General features: G+C 42.9%; 1 protein-coding gene across 2 annotated transcripts; it reads left to right on the forward strand.

Annotated features, from left to right (window-relative positions):
- The first annotated feature begins 1,750 nt into the window (after positions 1–1,750).
- Positions 1,751–21,496, forward strand: KLHL30 (kelch like family member 30). 2 transcript variants are annotated; one of them, XM_048506083.1, is made up of 8 exons: positions 1,751–1,860; positions 3,434–4,287; positions 5,505–5,673; positions 8,033–8,119; positions 9,501–9,710; positions 11,867–12,055; positions 16,131–16,276; positions 20,167–21,496. In XM_048506083.1, exons 2-8 carry the CDS (start codon positions 3,514–3,516, stop codon positions 20,413–20,415), a joined length of 1,824 nt encoding a protein of 607 aa, XP_048362040.1. In that variant the 5' UTR covers positions 1,751–1,860; positions 3,434–3,513; the 3' UTR covers positions 20,416–21,496. The 2 variants fall into 2 exon arrangements, with proteins under 2 accessions (XP_048362040.1, XP_048362039.1); XM_048506082.1 differs by having other exon boundaries at positions 9,501–9,656; positions 20,167–21,495.
- Positions 21,497–22,131: the final 635 nt, after the last annotated feature.

A 22,131-nucleotide genomic window follows, 5' to 3' on the forward strand; every position in this document is an offset into this window, starting at 1 on the left:
CAGACTATGACAAGAAAATGTATGTTTTGAACATGATCTGAATGCTGAAAGTGCTATTTAAATACTGTGTTATTTCATGTGTGGGTTTCTTAGAAACAAAATCTTTTTTTTTTTGGCAACATGAATCAAAATTTTGGTCAAAGTCATTCTTGGCTGGAATCAACTGACATATGAATTTTCCAGGCTGTATGGTAATGGTCTGGTAGTTTTAGCTCCTAAGGATTTGCCAGCATTGATAGCTGGCATCTTCATAGTTTCTCTCCATGGCAGTTTGGAGTGTTTTGTGTAGTTTAGTATGTAACTGCAAATGAACTCCACCTGGACACATGCAAATGCACCTAATCCCCCTCCCGCTTCAGAGGTGGATAAAACAAATACACAGCTACAAAAAGCACTCCACACTGTGTCACAGAGAGAAACACATCTTCTGAGACATGCTTCTGAAGATACCAGCCATAGATGCGGGCAAAACCTTAGCAGCTAAAACTACCATGGCCATTCACCTGGAAAACTCAGAACAGCTAATGAATCATATTTGCTCTTCAGCCTTAAGATTCTCTATTCTAAGTGCCAAGAAAACCTCAAGCCTGCCATTTCCTAGTGAGAGAAAGGCAAAATGTTAGGAACACTTAAAAAAAAGAAGACTGCTCTTTAAAAAAAAAAAAAAGACTACAGCTAGAACATTTTAAAGACATATTTGCTAAAGTAGGAGCACTGCAGGAAAATGCTGCTTCAATGGTACATGGTATAATTCAGGAGAGCATTTTCAAGCATCGCTTTGAAAGATGAAGGGGTAGCCCTCAGACCAAAAGCCTGGGACCCTAGTGCTTTCAGGGACCTGGGACAGAAACACTTTCCTTGACCTAGGTCTAGGAGGACTGGATACGTCACATCTCACTTGGGCACTAAAAGAGGCTTGGCAAGGAGAAGCATGAATCATACCCATGTGGAGAGCCAGGGTGGTCTCACCTGTAAGATCAAGGATGATCAAAACAGAAGAGGCCTAACTCTTCTGTATCCCACCAATTGCTTGCACTGCAGGGGGTTTGGCCTGTGTGTACTGCAGGGGTTTGCCTGTGTGCACTGCAGATCCCTCTTGAGCAATGAAAATAAAGCTGGTTCATTGATTATCCCTGCTTCTGGTGTCAACTCTCCTTATTCCATGGACAATATCCTACAGGTGAAAACAAGGTGGCTTACAAGCTCCTTTCCCTTCCTCTCCCCACAACAGACACCTTGTGAGGTAGGTGGGGCTGAGAGAGTTGCGAAGAACTGCGACAAGCTCAAGGTCACCCAGCAGGAATGTAGGAGTGCGGAAACACATCTGGTTCACCAGATAAGCCTCCATCACTCAGGTTCCCCAGATTAGAATCCACCTGCTCTTAACCACTACGCCAAGCTGGCTCTCATATAACCCATGATTAACCTATTGAGATAAAATGTTTAAACCAGCAAAATAAAGAAAAGAAATTTCTATTGGAGAGCAAATCTGATTTACAAATCAGTGGATGGCCTTCAAATTAGTTCACCCTCTAGTCTCTTGACCTAATTTGAAGACTCTGATCAGCGATCTCCCCTTCCACTGGGCACAATCTTCCCAGGCTGTCTTTTTCTCTTCTCCTTGGTGTATTGCTTTAAGAGCAGGTGGCCTGGAGAGAATAACTGTCAAATAAATTTCCCAGCACTTCCCCACAGTCACTGCAAGCTCCAGTCTAAATATACACACATTAGTCGTCTTTACTGTACAGCTGCCAAATAACATCCCTTTCAGAGTAACTCTCTCCTCTCAGGTCAAGGCAAATTGCTCCCCATGCATTGTTCCTGATCAAACTGGCTGATTGGATGTAAGAAATCACTGAGGTAAGAGATGAGATTTGGTTGGTTGTAATTTCTGACAGGACTCAGCAGGGGCTGAAAGAAAACAATCAAATTGGAATTGTGGGTTGGGGACTGTCAAGTTTGGGAGAATATACAGGCACAAGGAGGAGTGACAATTGATGAGTCCTTGGTTGTGAGACAACTCAGTTGCAGATGTCTCCAGAAAAAAAGTACAAGGAAGATTTATGAATATAGCAGAGGTTACTGCTGGGAAAATTTCCTGGACATATTTCCTGAAACAAAGGAGTGAATGTACTAAATGTGAAAAGGAGTGAACTAACTAAAATGAGGAAAGAACCACTAGCATTGTCATTGAGGGTTTTTTTTAAATACTGGCAGTGTTCAACTGATCAGTATAACACTGGTGTCTACAAACCCATTTCAAATCAGACATCATAGAGCATGGAGGGGCAGAGAAGGGAAAACAAGAGTCTCCGTCGGTTTTTCATGCTTATATTTTACAAACAACACTTGTGAAAGAGAGGGAGCACTATGACTAACCATGCTGTTTTATTCTCACATATGACAGGCTGTCTGTATTTCATAATTCTACGTAAGCAAGAGAAAGTACAGTGTTTAGTATTAAGTGCAGAATTTTGTATACTCCTGAGAAATCCTGCTTTCATTTTTTGAAACAACATTATGAAACTGAACTTGAAAGTGGGATCTTCTGCTACTCCAAGGGGATATGCACTGAGTTATATCTGAGATTCTAAAAACCTCAAAGAAAAGTTTTGTTTCAGAGCTGGGGATGTTGGCAGATCCTGCCTTGTTGATTCCAGAAGATTCATTTATTGGTAATGAGCATATCTGGAAACTCATAACAGTTAAAACCTGTTATACTCATGTCTTGAAAGTTACAGCTAACATTAGAGATTTAAGTGTCAGGATCATAGCTGCTTTATGTACAAACTAAGCAAGATGCACTTTAGGTTTCTTGTTGTAAAGTGCCTCTAAATATATATATAAAAAAACCGACTCCCCAAATGGTTACATAACCAAACATTTTGGTAATCTATGGTGTTGCTTAAATTTGACATAATTTAGAGCCTCTGCCATTTAGAGGTTTTTTAATGCAACAAAGGACAATGATTTTGCAGTGTTTCTCTGTTTAAAAATGGAATAACAAATCTGAAAAGGGGGAAGGGGACAGGTGTGTGTAGGAGTGGGAAGGGCTGTTGGTGGGTGAAAGGGAGATATCCAGAGCAAAGCTGTGCTCACTGGCAAATCTCCCCCACTCTGGCGGCAAGGAAAATTGAAGTCAAGCTTAAAGTGATATCTCTTGGCATGGGGAGAATGAAAATTGAAAGCAGGGCTCAGGGAAATACATCCTCAGTGGACATTCACTCCGGCTGTGCAGCAGACATCTTGTGCATAATGGGCCAGTATGTCTTAAACCAGTCCTGGTCAGGATTCATGAGACACACTTATTTGAAGGATTCTCTATAATATCATTAAAGACTGACTTCATTTTCAATCTCCAAACTGAGACAAGAGATTTGTTATTCCGCCTAAAGCACAAGATCTCTCCCCTTCTCTTCTGCTTTCTGACTAGGATTGGGAAGAGGTTTCTCATTCTAAGGTGTCCAAGATCATTTCTTACAACAGGAGTGGAGTTTTCTAGAAAACAACACCATGGTGAGGAACATTGATGACTTCGATTTTAGTCTTCCATCCCATCCTCAATCTATTCTGGAAGGATTACAGGCCCTGCGCTCCAATCCCAAACTTTCAGATGTCACCTTAATAGTTGGGAAGCATGAATTTTCCTGCCACCGCAGCATCCTGGCCCTCTGCAGTCATTACTTCAAGGCTATGTTTGCTGGTGACTTTCTGGAAAGTTTCTCTGCTCGCGTAGAGATAAAAGAAGTGGATCCGGTTGTTATGGAGTCTTTGATTGACTTTGCTTACACAGGAAAGGTAACCATAAACCAGGGGAATGTAGAGGCCTTAATTCGGGCATCCAACCAACTTCACTTTCCCACTATCCAGAAAGTCTGCAGCCGGTACCTGAGACAGCAGATGGATGCAACCAACTGCTTGGGCATTTGTGAGTTCGGGGAAATACATGGCTGCCCAGAAGTGTCATCAAAGGCTTGGTCATTTCTGCAGGAGAATTTTGAGCTTGTGTCTCAGCAGGAGGAGTTCCTTCAATTGTCCAAGGAGAGGCTGATTACCTATCTATCTAACAACCTACTACAAATGCAGGAAGAGCAGAGCCTAGTTGAGGCTGTGCTTCGATGGGTGAGGTCTGAAAAATCTGCCAGAGCCATGTACCTTCCAGAGCTTCTTGACCTGGTACACCTCGTCACATTGCCAGATCAGTATCTGCAGAACCTCTTGGCATCAGAACCATTGATTCAGGAATCGGATACTTGCAAGACCATTATCACCAAACATCGCAGCACGGTCAGTACTAAGAGTAACCTCCTCTTGATCTCCCTTCCATCTCAAGGCTATAAAAGTGACTATATGGTTCAGTGATATTTGGTCATTGACCGTAAATAAAGTATACTATTCTATATGGTTCAGTGATTATTGTAATTCTTCTTCCCATTCTTTCACAAATATCTATGGTTTGAGACAGTAATGGTAAACGAAAATATTCTAGATAAGCAGGTTTTGGCATGCTTGGCTATTAGCCTGAACTGAGAAGCCCCTGAATCTGTGTTGGCAAGTAAGTGGCATGCCCGTTTTGAGTCCAAGGTAAGTGTTTTTAAATTAATCAGCTCATCTTTACCTTCCATACATTTGCAAGCTCAGGGATGCACCCTTCTTCCCGTATCTAAGTGGCCTGTTTTGGCTCCTCTACTGAGGAGCCGAGTCGGCGCTAGGGAGGAGGGGGTGTGGGAGGCGATTTTGCACCCCCCACATGACAGGATGGCATGTGCCTGGGGATGCGTGACCTCACATGTCCCTGTGGGTGCTCCACCCCTGACTGGAAATGAAACATTTTAGGAACCAAAGGGAGTAAAAACAACATGGAGCTCCATGAGGAAACCTTTTTCCTGCCTCAAAACGTTTTAAAATGTTTGTGCAGAAAAGGTCATAGTTAGACTAAATGTGATGCTCAGCCAACTATTGCTTTTGTGCCTACATAGCTATGAAGAGATGACCCTTAAGAATTACAGCACAAGGTTTTGAAGCCTCATAGCATCAAATCTGCAGATTGTTAAAAAAAAATAGGAATGACAACAAAATGGCAGCCAGGAATCATTTCAACAGGATGAGTGCAGACAAATGGTTTTTTGAAAATGTTTTCAAGAGCTTGTGCAGAAAGGTCCTATAAAAATGGAGGTAGAAAGAACAAGGTAGCTCCTAGGCGGAAGGGAAGGATAAAAATGTGTGTTTGTTTGTTTGTGTGTGTGTGTGTGTGTGTGTGTGAGAGAGAGAGAGAGAGAGAGACACCAGCTGACCGAGCTATGGCTCTAAAGTAGTTTAGAGTAGAATAGTTTAGACTCCTTGCCTTCTTATATACCCTGCAGGAACATGTGGAAATTATATGTTACTGAATTGTATCACAGAAGATCAATATACTGTACATAAACTGGTAAAGATTGAGGCAGATGAGGAGGACTAGCCAATATGTTTTATCTTGGTGACATTGTTCATTCCTCTTTTCTAAGGTGGAGAACCGGCCATTTGTCCAGCAGAGGCTACAGGCTCTTCCACAAAAGCTTGAGGAGGTGCTGGTAGTGGTGGGAGGCAGAGCCCTGGAAGAGGATGAAGAAGAAGATGGAGAGGCACAAGCACAACCAACATCCAGGAACTTTGCCTTTTATAACACAAAGACAAGTAAGTGCCTGACCCAAACAATGCCAACATTCCATCTAAACTTAGAACACAATTAATTTAAGGAAAACAAGTAGGATTCGTGAGGCACCTTCAAAAACTAACTGGTTTTTATTCCAGTATCAGATTCACAAGATACACCCTAGTCGTTAAATGCTTATCAATAAAATTGTCTAGAAGTTGCTTGCTTGTTTTGAAACTGACTGACACACAGGGATGGTTTGCCACCCAAGCAGTCACTTTGGGCACCTGATTAGTTGTGGGGCATAATGGGGGAAGAAAATGAATAGGTGTGGCTTGGGCCTGTCATTGTCTTCTAGCCTGCTTGCCCCTCATGGGCTGCAGAAAGATCTTGTGCCAGGCTGGCGCAGGGTGAGGGAGCAAACACAAGTGCTGCCTGAGTTGGTGGATCACACCGGAGCAGGCATGCCCCCTCATGCTAACGTAGGATTTCCATTTACCACCTTGTGGGAGGTAAATTCCTGCTATTAGCTCTTACCTCCTGATTTGGAGAGATTGGGGAGTGGGAGAAAAAATGGCTGTTGTGAAAGCAATGTTATATCAATGTTTTCTTTACCTCTTGGAGCCAGGTGGTCACAACAGAAGCATGGTGGAGATATACCAGCAGCCATGCATGTCCACCTCTTGGGATGACAAAACAATTTAAGTCAGCATTGCTGACATAGGCCGTTTCCTCACTTTAAAAAAAAAGCAGAGGCAAAACGGTTATGTAAGCTTCAGGGGTTTTTGAGCGCGCAGTCAAGCTCCCCACTGCAGGTAGTCACACGGGGTTTCCCAAAAGGCACTGTTCCAAATAGGAACAGAAATGGCCAGCAGCTGAGGGGTCAGAGGCCCCGGTAGAATCGAGAGGCGGCTGCGTTGCATGGCCCGCTCCGGTGATGGGGAGATGCTGCTGGAACCCGGCGTTACTTGGCCCGAGTAGCTTACTTGCAACAAAAGGTGAGTGAGTGAAGCTTGACCACATAGCTGTCTGAGCATTAATTTAGCAAGTAATGAGGATCAGAATGTTATCACTATAGTGGAATGACCAGTGTACTCTTGTAGCATTTTAGATAAGAGGAATAAAATCCACAGCAAAGTCTCAAACAATTTAGCTTGTTCTGTTCCCCAAGCAAAACTGTTTCTGGTGCTCTCTGCTGCTGCTGCCCTAACTCCTTGGGCACCTGTATTGAACTGAACTGAGTTAAACAGGGGCATTGCTGGGAGATAACAGAAAGACTGCCTCTTGGGAAACTTCTTAAAGGGACAGGGGCTAACTAAAATTCCCTCCCTTTGGAGACTATACAGAGGACTAAACCCATGCTAACTATGGAAATTGATACTTAATAATGAAAATAATAAAGGCTTCTGTGGGAACATGACATCGCCTATGCAGGGAAGATACTTACCTCCTTACTATTGATAACATTCTGTAATGTATTTGAAAGATACATTATCTAGTATGTTAGTATCCTGACAACACGCATTTCCATTTGCTAAGCTCCCCAGGTTCATAATTGTCTGTCTTCTGATGTGCAGTAAACCCAAGCATCAAAACCAACAAGCTTTTCCCAATGTGACCTGAAATCACTGATTGCTTGTATATAAAATTACGAGGCTGGAAACATCCCAGTTTGTTGATCAAATACAGGGGCAAATCAGGTGATTGGACGGATTGACTAGTTTTATTATTTTTGCTTTTTTTAGTATTGGTATTGACATATCGATCTATCGATATGGTTATTTAAATTGTTTTTTAATCTAAAGATATGCAGGAGAAGGGAGGCCACAGGCAATAGAAGTTATACAGCAGGACGAAAAGCATGAAGTAGTCGGTCTACAGGGGGAGGGGGAAGTGTGCAAAGCTGTGTGAGGGAGTGGGGGGAGGTAAGACTAGACAGGCTGGCTGTGCAGGGAGGGAAGAGGTCTGAGGCAAAAGTTGTGCCCACTGGCAAATCTGACCCACTCTGGCAGTGAAGTAAAATTAAAATTGTGCTACAAGTAGATTTGCTTTCTGCGAAGAGAATGGAAAGTAGAAGCGTGGCTAGAAGAAATACGTCTGTCCAAGAAATTTTGCCTCAGCAAACATTTGCCTCCACCACACTGCTAACACCTTGTCCATAATCAGCCATAATTACATTAAAATCATGACCTAAAAAATTACTTTCCTCCCTCTATTTTATTTGTAACATTCAGCTTGAGGAAGAGTTCTAGTGAACTCAAAAGCTTGCACACTGTTATGTGTCATTGGTTTGGTCCTAGTAAAATTTATTACATTCTCAAGACAGGATTCCATGAAGAATACAGTGCTTACTGGTTTTAATTAGCTGATGGCCTCTTATGCTTACTTTTCTCATTTCAGAAGAATGGATTGCTCTTCCTGATTTTCCAGACTATAATAAATGGGGCTTTTCTATGATTGCACTAAATAACAATGTTTATGTCACAGGTAAGTTTTGAACCTAGGTCTCCCATGCTTTGGTATTTTGGTGGATCTATTTGTTTCCCCACATTTCATATATTAAAAAAGAGAAAATAAATTATGGTGCTTGGAGTATAGTCAGACAATAAGTGGTAAATTTAACCAAATTGTATAGTATCATACATATTATCCAAGCTTTATTATTCAAGTCTCCAGATGTATTTGTCTTGGTTCTGAGTGGTTTCTTTGAGGCTATGGTCATGTGGCTAAGGCACAGCAAATTGCAGCTGAATCCAAACAGGACAAAGTAGTATACGTTGTGAAGGCTGATATTCTATCTACAGGGACTGAATCTACTGGTCCCAGATGGAGTGACATTGGCTTTTTCAAAACAGGTTAAGAGGCTGGGGGTGCTCACAGACCTTGTGTTGCTGTTTGAAAAGCAGGTTGGCATGAAGGCCAAGAGCTCTTTTTGCATCTGATTTGCCGACTGTCTCACCACGGAGATTCAGCTGATCTGACCATGCTGATAATCCTCACAGTTGTATTCCTGCAAATCACTCCAAGTGGGACTGCCTATGAAACTCAGGAACTGAAGCTGATCCAAAATGCAGCAGCCCAGGACCTAACTACAGGGGAGATATCTTGCCCATTTTGAAACAGCTACATTGGCTGCCAGTCTGTTTCAGTTCAAGGAGCTGGTTCTGACCATTAAGGCCCTTTGTGACCTGGGACCCACATATCTGAAGGACCAAATCCTTCCACGTGTCCCTTGACCACCTATGATCATCAAGCAGCCATATATTGGTAATGATACCATTTGAGGTTGCCCGTGTGGCATTGACCAGAATCTGTCTTACATTGTGGATCCAGCTCCATAGAATGGGCTCCCTTAACGGGGGGTGGGAAGTGAGATTTGGGGTTTGCTATTTTATTTTTGGCTTTAGCAGAAAATGTTTTAAACTATTATTGTTGTTTGGGTGCTGTGTGGTTTCCGGGCTGTATGGCCGTGTTCTAGCAGCATTCTCTCCTGACGTTTCGCCTGCGTCTGTGGCTGGCATCTTCAGAGGATCCTCTGAAGATGCCAGCCTAGGCACAGCCAGAAAAATTCTGGCTATTCCCTAACCTAGCATCTATAGCCTGTACAACCTATCCAAACGATGAATATAGCCTTGACAAATATATTATAGTTGTTGTTTTGAACCGCAAGGAAAGGAGGGGTATAAATCTTTTAATTAAAAATAAATAATACATATTTTGACTTATAATTTTGCAAATGCTGAAAGTTTGAAAAAAGCTGGGAACCCCTAACAGAAATAATGGTGAGTAAACTTGAGTTGTGTGTTTTAACTTGGTATAAAGAAACAGCAAATAGCCCTCTATTTGTGATGGATATTTCTCCTTTCAGGTGGCTCCAGAGGTTCACAGAATGACACGTGGTCCACAACCCAGTCGTGGTGCTTCTGCTTCAGGAAAGGTGCCTGGAAGCCTATTGCTCCAATGCTAAAGCCTCGAACAAACCATGCTACGGCTGTTCTTAATGGAGAGATCTATGCCATTGGTGGTAAGGAATGGGATCTGTCAGCCTCACTCTTCAGGCATGCGATCAGCAGCATGAGTGAGCATTTACCTGGCATGTATAAAAATTGTACGACCTCAATTTTCCAGAAATTGCTTTTGCATAGATCAGAGGTGGTGGAAGCCAGGAAGTACCTGGAGATATGTGGGCCATCCCCGAGGAAAGGCAGAAAACATGAATAAATGGAGATGGGTGAATAAATGGATGAATAAATGGAGATGGCTGATGATGAATTAAACAGTTTCTGGTTGAACAGGCAGGTGCTATGGATCCAGTGCAACCCCACCTCCAGCCTAGGGATGTGGGAAAGATATGTGACGGGGCACCTGAGGAGTAAACTGCTACAGTGCAACACTCACAGTAAAATCTTTAGAACTTTACCTACTTCAGAGTCCATTGAAGTCAGTGGGCTCAGAAGGATCTACCTGCACAGAATTATACTGCCAGCGTGCATCCTTTCATAATTTTTTAATGATTGGAGCTCCCAAAAATTATCCTATTTGAGCACGAGATGAATAATGCTAATCTTTCACATTGAAATAGTATCATGTGAAACTATTGAATCATTGGAGCTCCTAGTTTTTGCCTGTGAAGAAGAGCCGAAAAACAAAGGCCCTTTGAAAGACACACTGGGATAGATGTTTCTGAAAAGCAGCCCATTCCCCTCCTGCCCCCGCTTCCCTACAGCGCTGTAGTGCTTTCACTTGTCTTTTCTGTAATCTTTACCAAGCCTGATCTGCTGTGATGTTTAGGGGAAAGGTTGCAACAGAGCTCCAATGGCCATCATATGGGCTTTTCCTGGTCCAGCCAACATCAGCACCATTTTTTCTGCCTCATACCCAATAGAGGCCACCCCCCACCCCTGCCGAGAGGAAGCTTTTTTGAGGATTTTTTAAAGATAGGTAATTGACATATTGATAGTGTGGAATAATGGATCCACAAAATGAAGTTGGGGACAGATAGGGCAGTTTCTGTACAAACCTAATAGAAGACCCAAGTTTCTGTACAAACCTAATAGAAGTTCCAATCTTAAGAAAATACGTTGGGGATTAAAACACCCTGAAATAGTAGGGGGAAAGTCTGTAGCTTTAAGAATTGAATGTCCGCTGAGCTCTAGGTTGCAATTTTGGAGGTTGCTAGGCAACTGTAACAATTTTGCTGAACTTTGCAGACCTTGTGTTCTGTGAAGAAATGCCACAGGGGGACAGTGGGAGTGGACTTGGAGGCTAAATCAGTTCTGCAAAAGGCTCCCTACCCTATCATGTCCCCTGGTGGAGGAAGACTCACCAGGGCAGGTGTGGTGGCTACCCACAGCACTTGGCTTGACCCAGCAGCTACTGTGCAACAGGGTCTATGCAGGGTTGCTAGCAAAGCACTGGCAACCAGAGGGAGTGTGGGGGAGGGGGGCAGGGTCTTGGGAAGCAATACTGCAATGTCACTTCCAGTTGTATACCTAAAACAACTGAAATCTGGGGAATTCCTAGTGTTGTGACATCATTTGCAGTACATCGGGTGCAACATTGCTTCTCCTTCACATTTTTGCTCCCACTAGAGCTTAGAGCTTGGAGTCTGGGGGCAAGAGATTGTCCATCTCACCCAATCAAATTGTATCCCTCAGGCCCAGCCTAGTCCAGCAACTACTGCACAGTGTAGCCAGAGTTTTCCCAGGGAGAATCTGCCAGAAGGAGGGAAAGCTGAAGACAAGGGAGCAGGTAAAGGTTGTTTGGCTGGTGGCTGGGCAGGAAGAAAAGAAGGGGGCAGGGAAAGTAGAGAGACTGTGGAGGCTGCCAGGGAAGATAAAGAGCAGAGGGGAATACAGGGGCGATGACACGTCTTCCCACAAGTCCTTGCAGGGCACCTGATTGTACCAATGTAATTATTTATGTTAGTTAATTGTTTTAAAAAGAAAAAAAACTTTTAAAAAATCACCTCTCCCAGGTATACAAGGAGGCATGGCTGCCATAGGGATCATGGCAGTGAAAATGTGAGGAAACCCACCATATGGTTGCCCCGTTCCAGATGCACTGCACTGGTAGTAACAGTTAAAGTGAGGAAACTCCAAAGTGCAGGTGCTGTGTGGAACAGACCATTGACTTATGGACTAAATAGTCACTCCTGTTGATCTATGCATGTTCTTAGTTCCTCAGCCATCTGCTATATTGAGACAGACTCCTATTCTCTTTTGTGACCTACAGGTACCACTGTGGACATTGTGGAGGTGGAGTGCTATGATCCATACAATGACAGCTGGTGTTTTGTCAGCCCTGCCCTGAAATATGTCAGCAACTTTTCAATAGCTGGGTGTCTCGGAAAGTTGTACCTCATAGGCTCTTGTGCTGTCAAATACAATGCATTAACTCTGCAGTGTTATAGCCCCGCTACAGGTGAGAAGGAACAGAGAAGGCCTTGCCTGATGACAGGCTTTTTGTAAAGCCAAGGTTACTAAGCAGCTTTGCAAAAGGGCATTTCTTTCTGTTGTTCAAAGCTGCAACAGGTAACCAGAAGATTTTTGGATGGCTGAGGGTTGTAGAGCTGGAAGGTCATAGGACACAGTCAGACGGCTGAATGGTACATGAAATGGGGGAAGGGAAGCCCATAGAAGGTTTCTAAAGACAAGGGTGAGTTATTGCCACTCCAGCTACTGAGAAGAAAGCCACTGAGAACCACTGTTTCCATTCATAAGAAGACCCCATCCTTGGATTTGTATCTTGACCAAATTAAAGTATCATGGATATAATGCTGAGAATAGGGGCGTAACTACCTTGGGGAAAGTCAGGCCTCTTACTCTGGGTGCCAGTGGCCTGGAGGCACACTGGCTGCTTCCCGTGCCCCCATCAGAGCTTCACTTTGGGCACCAAATTAAGGCTGTGCAGGTCAGGTCAGTTTCAGGCTTGTCTGCACCTCGGGGCAGCAACTGCTGAAATGAGGGCCAGAGAGAGGCAGTCACCAAGACCCATTTGGCTGGCTGCTGCAGCTGGTGAAGGTGGAGGGCGCAGCAGCAAAACAGGGGATGGGGGGTGCATGCCCCTCTTGCTCCCTCCTGGCACCACCTGCCTGCTTGTCTGCCTGCCTGCCTCTGGTGCTGCAACTGGCTACCTGTCCTCTTCTTGGCTCACCAACACTCACCAACACTCACAATCGACTTTGGGATTAAAACCCACTGGTTGGGAAATAAAATTAGACAAGGCTGCTGCAGAAATTTTGGCAAATGCCTTCACCAATAGTGGTGGAATAGAATCAAAGGTCTTTAATTCTATTCCACTATAATGAAAATCCAAAATATAGAGTTGTGGTCTTTCTCACTTTTCATCTATCTCTCCTTTCTCTCTTTTCATCTTTCTCTCATTCTCTTTCCATCTATCTCTCCATCTATCTCCATCTTTACTTCTTTTCATCTATCTCTCCTTTCTCTCTTTTCATCTTTCTCTCATTCTCTTTCCATCTATCTCTCCATCTATCTCCATCTTTACTTCTTTTTCCGTTTCTTTCCCTTTCCAGAACTGCAGATCCTATCTTTCCCAGAACATCATAACTTTATAATCAATGTTATTAGATCTCAAGAGCTCCTCATACAACCTTGACAGGATTTTCTTTTCCAATACTGGGGAAGAATTATAAGAACTTGTTGGTATTTGCAAGTGTCTGTCACAATTCAGTTACTAAAGGGTTATATAAATAAGCTGCTGAGGTCACTGTTCCATGATCTGGTTTATTGATTAGCCATTGGTGAGCCAGACCACCATTGCTTACATGTTAGTAAGCACAGATATCTAAAGTTATAAAGTTACCTGTTTTCTTTGTTCATAGCACATGCTCAGAGCCATGAGGCGCGATAGCAGATAGAAAGCAAGATTTAGTCCTAGATTGTAATTACTACTGTAAATATGCAACAGAGCAGTACAGCATCTGTTATTTTATTCCATGTAACCCTTCCTTTAAGCTAGTAAACTATTTTTATACAAAAAGCAACTCAAAGTATCTCTGGCTATCTCTGCTACTAAGTATCTCTATTGAATATATTTACCTACAGAACTGTTTTCTTTGGGAGGGCGGAAGAATTATGACGGGGAGATGATCAATAATTGAAAAAATTCCTTGGAGTAGAGATGTCTACTGTACAGATTATCTTTCTTATGCCAATGCTGCATATGAATGGAGATATGTGTGTGTGGAAGTATTTCAGGGAATGGGGAGTGTAGCTTTGATAAAATTATCTTTTAAAAAAGGGTGTTGTGGGGTGCAATTTTAGTTCTTGTCCAGGGTGCCATTTTCTGTAGCTATGCTCCTGATTGGAAACCCGCTTTTAGACATGAATCACAGGTCTTGCTTATGTCTGTATGTGTTGTATGCTTTTAATTTTATCTGTGATGCATAAGGAGTAAAAATTATGAGGTGAATGAAGAAAGGGGTTTTGGTATATGACTTGCTGCACTTGTACTCAGCCCAGACGTTTCTTCTAATTGGTAATACAAATGGTTAGCCTATTTTTGTAGAAGCTATAGGCTATAGTCTTCCTTATTTTAGCTTGCAGTATTGCTCAAAATGTTTGTTCAACCAATTGTGTATATCCACATATTGCCATGATGTCAGCATGTAATTCCAAAGCTTTCCATTTGAAAAACTCTCAGCTACTGTCAAATTACTTCTGGTAGTTCATGAAGGTTTTAAATGCAGTACATGTAACTCATGTTCAGATTGTCTGAGAAAACCTGGATAGCAGTCATGGAATAGCTGCATACTGTCGGCTAAACTGCAGCTCTGCCTGTTTTCACCTAATATGATGCTATGTAGGAATAATGGTATTCATCAGAATGCCATTTAGGAACTCCTACCCCTTATCTCACTGTGGTATATTCCACAATTGAACATCCTTTAGGACTTCCTGCATCTCTGGCTATTTATGTTTACTTTTCACACTGTGCCTCTTTCAACCTGTTAGCTACCAGGCATCTCCCCATTCTCTTTTCTGTTGCTATCAATGAAGAATACTGAATTACATTTAGGGATACATAGTCTGCTTTTCTTATTGGTTTCTAATGTGACAAAGGTAGTGGTGGTAATGGGAATGATGCAAGAGAATATGAGTAGTAGCTACCTGCATGGGGAACACATAGCTCATGTCCTGGCTCATTGCTGAAACAACTGCTGGCTTGATATTCTTGGAAGAATGCTAGATTCCAGCTGCAGATAGCAGGCAATGTGGTCATCGGGTTTATAACATTATGCGTGGAGTGGAGAAAGGGGATAGAGAGAACATTTTATCCTTCTACCACAAGACAGGAACTCAAAAGATATTGGTGGGCAAAGTGGAAAAAAGTACTACTTGACACAGTGAGTAATCTCAGCCCCTGGACATAGATGAGATGAAAATAGATGGATTTAAAAGGAGATTAGTTAGATTCCTGAAGGATACTAACCACAGCTACTAGAAATGGTGACTAAAGGAAACCTCCACACTTAGAGGCAAAGAATGTCTGGACACCCGTGCTAGGAGGCAGCATCAGAAGAAGGCATTAGTTTCTATGCCATGCTTGTTGACCCTTCCACTGTGTGATACTAATCTGATCCAGCAAATTATATTCTTGTGAAACTCATGCTATGCTGGGGTTGCCAGGTCCTCCTTGTCCACTGGTGGTGGGGGAATGGGTTTTTTTGTTTTGTTTGCCAGACTCAGGTAGGGAAACCCTTCGAGATTTGGGGATGGAGTCTGGGGAAAAAATGGATCTCAGGGAGGTACAACGCCACATAGTCCACCCTCCAAAGCATCTATTTTCTCAAGGAGAAATGATCTTTGTAATCTGGAGATCTGCTGTAATTCTGGGGGATCCCCCAGCCACATTTCAACTTCAGCAGTGCCACTGCAGGAGTAATGTTTTTTGTTTAGCCAGAAGGCAGTGCACAGAACAAATAACACTGGGCTGTCAAGATGATCAGAAAATCATATTTAGGGGCTGCTCCTACTCTGGGCCAAACAGATCCATTGCATATTACCTTCCATTAAACATTTAATGTATAAAAACCCAGACGTAGGTCATGCATGGCAGGCAGGTGAAAATGGAAACATCCTGATATCACCATTTTTACATGTACACAACTCTACTGATATATCAGGAAACGCTACAAACAACTCAGTGAAACAGGAGTTCAGTAGAACCTTTCAGATTAAAAGAATTCATTAGATTGCTTCCGAGGAAGTGAATTTACATTGGAATAAATGTTAGTCTTAAGGTGCCATTGGACTCCTTTTTGATTTTGCTTCTACAAACACAGCTAAGCATCTGGAACGACCTTTTAAAAAACTGTGACTGAAAAGTCCTTTCAAAACCAACCCCAATCCTTCTCCCTTTCCTATTAAATTATTCTGCCATTTTAATAAGAAACCTTTTTAATAGGTAAGAATATCAACCTTGCTTAAGGATGCTGAGGTTTTTAATTAAAACAATTGATTTTTTTTTACAGATGTCTGGAGTGTCATTGCCTCTCCTTTTATCCCCAAATACCTCTCTGCTCCCCGATGTGTCTCTTTGCATGGTGTCATCTATCTTATTGGAGACAACACAAAGAAGGTTTATGTATATGATCCAGATGCTAACATATGGCAGAAGGTAGGCATGAGTGGGCAAGCTACGATTATTTTAACCCAAAACATAGGGATGGAGGATCAGGCAGGAGTTCACACCTCCAACCAGTCATGAAACTCATTGGATGGCCAGTCATGTTATCTCAGCCTAACCCTTCTTCATGGCCCTGTTGTAAGGAACCTGTCTATGTTAAACTATTTTAGTTTGATTCTTCATAGCTTGAAATGACTAAAATAAAAGTAAGTACTTTGATGTACTAAAAAAGTCAATATTAAAACAAATTAACAACTGGGTATGAAACAATGAAAATATAGTTAAAATGGGGTTGGGGCGGTGGGAGGCATGTAATTCTATCTTGAGTTCTTTGGTTAAAAGGCCGCATAAAAATGTGCTTTAGCTTTACTATGAAAAAAATAAAATAGAGGTCATACCTGATTGATATATGTAGATGTGAATCATCACGTTTCTCCATTGCACATTTGACTGAAAAAGGGCTACTTCCCCACAAAATTCTCAAACACAATTTTTGTTTCCAAGTAGGTGGTTTGACCACAGCACAGGGTAAATTACTATACAGCTGTGTGGCCTGTATGTCATAGGCCCCTTCTGCACATGCAGAGTAATGTCAGTGGTGTAGCGCCCAGGGGGACATATGGGGTCACATGTCCCAGGCAGAGGAAATTTGGTCACGTGGGGGGTGGAAAACTGCCCCACACCCCTCCCCCCTCCCCTCCCCACTGCGCCCCAGCCAGGGGTTCCCAGTTAGGCCCAGCCAAGGGGAAGGCTCGGCCAGTGTGCCCAGGGCTGGGAGTGGCATGGCTAGTGCTGTGGAGGGCACATTGGTAGGGGAGAAGGCCTTCCCATTTGGGTGCACCAGGCAGGGAGGTGGCACTGGGGCTGGCCTCTCTGGGGCCGGCCAGCATGCTGTTCACAGCACCAGCCACAGCGCTCCCGGGTTGGTGTGGGAGAGGAGGGGTGTGCCATGTGGGGGAAAATTTTCCCCCCTCCCATGCCTCCCCCACACCAACTCAGCTCACAGGGGAAGAGGGGATGGCACCCGTGAGGGAGGGGTGCAAAATCGCCACACACCCCTTCCCCGTTTCCTCCTTGGCCTGGCCTGGCCCCACCAGGCCACTCCTTTAGCCAGCGGAGGTCGCAGCTGCGCACCCCTCAGCCCCACCCTGCCTCGTCAGGCTGCCCTGGATCGCCACTGGCTCAGGTAAGTGGGGTGCGGGGGCATAGCTACCACAGGGCTCAGGGGCGCCATTTTGCCCTGAGCGCCATTTCCCCCTGCTATGCCTCTGAATAATGTATTTCAATCCATTTTCACAATTGTTTGCAAGTGGATTTGGCTATTCTGCACAGCTGCAAAAGTGCATTGAAAGCACATTATTCTGCATGTGCGGAAGGGGCCATAAGATGGGTGTGTGTGTGTGTGTGTGTGTGTGTGTGTGTGTGTGTGTGTGTGTGTGTGTGTATGAAAACCTGATCTCTCCCTTTTCTATTATACTATTTTCTATTATACTTCTGAAGAAATGTAACAAAATATAAATTATGAACAGTGTCTTTTTTCATAGGAATAGTCTTCAGTGACCAAAGCAGTCTTTATGGTCTTTGATGGAGACCAGTGGTAGGGAGCCCATCCCATCATGAGGGTATCCCAGACAGCAGCACAACACAGCTCTGCTCCTCTGGCCTGTTTGGCTTTAGCAGCAATGTGTGTAATGTTGTTGGAGGGTTGGGTTACGCAGCATCGTTCTCAAATCTCGGTGCAGCTGTTCCCATGGCGTCAGCACTCAGTTGACTATGTAGCACCCACTCCTCAGGACAGGTGCAGAGTGAGTCCTGCCAGTCTCTCCATCTTCATAGATTTATGACTCATGGTCAGTGTGCAGTCACTTTCCAACCATGCATTGGACACGCTTTTTCTGGTGTCTTCTAATGCTTTCAGTGTAACTTCTAATTATCAAATGTCTCTCTGCAAGCAGTTTTTTTGGGGCAGGGGTTGCCTGGAGAAGGGATTTTCTACAGTTGGAGAGTGGTGGTAGCTCAGTGATAGAGCACATGCTTTGCGTTCAGAAGGCCCCAGATTCGATCCTTGTCAGATGGTGGGAAAGAGTTTTCTGTACCTGAGTCCCTGGAGAGCCACTGAGCTAAATGGATCAGCATTCAGATTTGTAAGAGTTTTTCCCACCCAAGGTCAGGAAATAGGGACTACACAAGGTAATTGTATATGTTACTGTATATTATGGTAAACTGGTAGGTATATAAAGGAAAGAGCTTCACGTTTACCATTCTTGGGGCTACACCGGTGGAGTGCAGTCTTTTTAGCAAATAGGCCACACCTCAAGGGCTAAAGTGTGATAGTGTTCTTCTAGAGTGCGTTGATGGTTTTGCCTCTGGTAAGCTGGGAAATAGGCAGCAGTGTACTTATAGAAAAGCAACCTGTAGTACAGGGCAGGGTGTTTCAGTGCCACCCGCCCCAGTCCAGGTGTGTCACAAATGGCTGCTGCAGAGCCATTTGATAGTACATGCAACCAAGCTACAGGCCCACAAGGGATACACTATAGCAGGGCTTGAATGCTCCTAGCATTTGAGAATAGATTTTATGAAAGTAGCAACTTAGCCTATGAGCATTTCTTTCCGATTTGCTAGGCTTAGTAGATAGAAGACCCTGCTGTTATAATCTGGCTGCCAATGTGAGATTTCACATCCCATATAGTAAGAAAGACAAGTAAAAAGACCCATCCTCAGATTTGTGATAAAAAGAGTATCTAGAACCAGATGTGTACCAAACCCAGCTTTCCGTCCCTTATGGAAGATCCCTTACAATTTGATATGCCTGTTAACAAGTGAGTGGGGACGAAAGGACTTGATGAGAATTACATATTTCAACCACTAGATGACAGCATTTAGTTTTTATAGCCATCATTTGAGCCTACCCACGGAACAGGTAAAAAAACGACTGTAATTCCAGTATCATGCCATAGTAGGATTATACATATCCAAATATAAATGATTTATTTGTTGATTAAATAAAATGTTTAAGTCCCACTCTTCTTTATGACTTAAGGCATCATGTAAACAATAATTTAAAACCAAATAATTTTCTCATGCAAGAGATATCTGCAGTTTGTACTCCAGTGCATTTCTTTTCCTGTAAGGCTTTGCCAGAGAAAGGTGGGGTATAAATTGAATAAAATAAACAAACAATGAAATTAAAAAGGACTTACAGGAGGCACTTCATATCTGCACCTACCTTCCACTTTTCCTCTTTTTGGCAACTCCCATATCCTCATGTTTCCCTGTTTGCTTTTTTCATTCCCACTCAAGAACTATCTTACTATTATTTATTATTTATTTGTTACTTAGATTTACACCCCGCCCTACCGCCGCAGGGCTCAGGGCAGCAACAACAATAAAAACTATTACAATAAAACAGAAACAATATTTAATAAATAATTTAAAACAGTATAAAATTTTTAAACAGTATAAGAGCTCAAAAAACAGGTGGCGACTTACTTTATCCCCCCCCCTCCCCCCGGAAGCCAAAACAGATGACAAGCAGATGAAACCGATGGTAAAAAACTGGCTGGCCTACGAAAAAGCCCGGCGGAACAGCTCCATCTTGCAGGCTCTGTGGAAGCCACTTAGGTCCCACAGGGTCCTAACCTCAGACGGGAGTATGTTCCACCAGGTGGAGGCCAGGACTGAAAAGGTCACGGCCCTCGTCAAGGCCAGCCGGATGGTTTTTGGGCCAGGGACTACCAGAAGTTTCCCCTCCGAGGAGCGGAGGGGCCTGCTTGGGCAATATGGGGAGAGGTGGTCCCTAAGGTCCCTAGATGCACCTCAGCTGTCAAATTGAAAGCAGATAATAGAAGGCATTCTTGATGATGTCACAACTTTGTTGGCAGGTGCAACAGCTCCACACTCTACATGAAAATGGAGGGATGGTGTCTCTTGGAGGTAAACTATTTGTTACAGGTGGACACTGGAAGGGCATGGATGGTGACTACCAAGTGGAGATGGAAATTTATGACTGTGCCAAGGATATTTGGACAAGGGAAGGTCACCTCCCATGCCTATGGCTCTATCACACTTCCTCTTCTATCTTTACTGAAACTTCAAAGTGGAGAGAACTGTTCTTGGGAAACCAAGTGTGACTGGGAATATGGGATAAGGACTCTGAATTCAGCTGAGCCTATAAAAAAAAGATTACTATTTAGTATCATGTTTTTACACTTTCGTTTACATCACCTTCTTGTTTAGACTTTGTTTTCCTACTACAGTCATTTCTGGGACAAACCAGTTTACCCAAAGATTAGGATGCTAGTCTTAGCTGGTGCATTAAAAAAAACAAGCAGCGATTGGGGTTGAAGTTTTTAAAAACCGGTTAGAAGGAGATGGGCTGGAGTGGGGTTAAAACAATAACTCTGCAATCAGTATAAGGTCAAAACAAGCTTTTGTATTAGCTGTAGATTACTAAAGGTAAAGTGATAGAAAACAACACTACCACAGCTACATGTCACTTGAAGTCACTGCTTTCATTCAGGAGAGTATTCACCAGCAGTGAAATGCATGAAGCTCTAGAGACTTCTTCAGTTTTTAAAATTACATACCTTCCAAAAAAATGCCACAACTAAAGCAGGTGATCTTCCAGTAGGAAGCTGATGATACTTGTGAAAATGATGCTCTGGTAGAGGAGTTCCATGAGCAATGTGAAGTATACTAAAGCACACTGATTTCAGTGAGTTGGAGAATGATCAGTTCTGTGTTGGATGATGGCTGGTGTCTGAAGAGTAAACAATAATATGTCAGCCCTAAGTCAAAACTGGAAGTCCTGAGGTGCCAAGGATATCATGGTGAATAACTTTGATAGGTGACGTTTGTGATCCAATCTGAAATTCCTTTTTGATTACCTATTTTTACAGTGTTCAGAATATTTGTGTTCTTCATGAAGCACATATTTTGGTTTAATTACTTTGCATGTTAAATAACATTAAATCTGGCTTTGAAATGCAGACTGACGTATTTGATATCCTTCTTGTTGGTTGCCATAATTAGTTGAATAATCTCAGAATAGCCCCATCTTTGTTTACAGTAGTTTATAGAATGCTTTTAATTGCAAGTGGTGAGTGCCCAAATAATCATATTTTCTTTTTCAGTGCTATAAATCCCATTGATTTCTGATGAATCTGATATATAAATAAACATTTTTTTCAACACCTCAATCTGCATTACATGTATTTTTAATGGAATTTATTTAGGGAAGGTATTATGTGTTCACTGATAAGTACACATAGCAGCTTTCACCACCCAGACCTGGTAACTGTGGTCACAGTCACATGATTCCAGGACACATGGATATCAGCAGCAGAACAAGCATCCATGACCATTTTTTGCTTTTGAAAACTGTGTGAGAAGAAAAGATAAAGCCCTCCTTCCACCATACCATGCTGTGGAGCAGAATCAGGCCCACGGTGCTTTTTAAGGTGAGCCTCCTATCATATATGTGACTAGAAGTAAAGTCAAGGAAGCTCTGATCAGACATGCATCGCATGTCCCATGAAGTGAAGACCTAACCTAACTAGGGAAAACCAAGCAAGCTTAGCACAACAAATGCTTCAAAGCCAGCCTGTAACTTTAATGCATAGTAAAGTTGCCAACTCCAACTTGGAAAATTTCTGGAGATTTGGGAGTTCATAGCCAGGGCACAGTTTGGGTGGAAAGAGAACTCAGCAGAGATGTGATGCCATAGAATCTACCCTCCAAAGATGTTAATTTCCTCCATGGGAACTGATCTCTATGCTCTGGAGATTCGTTGTAATTCTGCAAGAACACCAGACGCTATTTTGTATCTCTAACACCTTCATGTAGCA

The sequence above is a fragment of the Sphaerodactylus townsendi genome, linkage group LG08, assembly GCF_021028975.2.
Source record: "Sphaerodactylus townsendi isolate TG3544 linkage group LG08, MPM_Stown_v2.3, whole genome shotgun sequence".
NCBI classification, from domain to species: domain Eukaryota; kingdom Metazoa; phylum Chordata; class Lepidosauria; order Squamata; family Sphaerodactylidae; genus Sphaerodactylus; species Sphaerodactylus townsendi.

Excerpts from the sequence above, each read along its gene's own strand:
- KLHL30 (XM_048506083.1), top strand. The coding sequence starts at position 3,514 with ATGGTGAGGAACATTGATGACTTCGATTTTAGTCTTCCATCCCATCCT. Across the intron at positions 4,288-5,504 it reads TCACCAAACATCGCAGCACG|GTGGAGAACCGGCCATTTGT; the intron begins GTCAGTACTAAG and ends CTCTTTTCTAAG. Across the intron at positions 5,674-8,032 it reads CTTTTATAACACAAAGACAA|AAGAATGGATTGCTCTTCCT; the intron begins GTAAGTGCCTGA and ends TTCTCATTTCAG.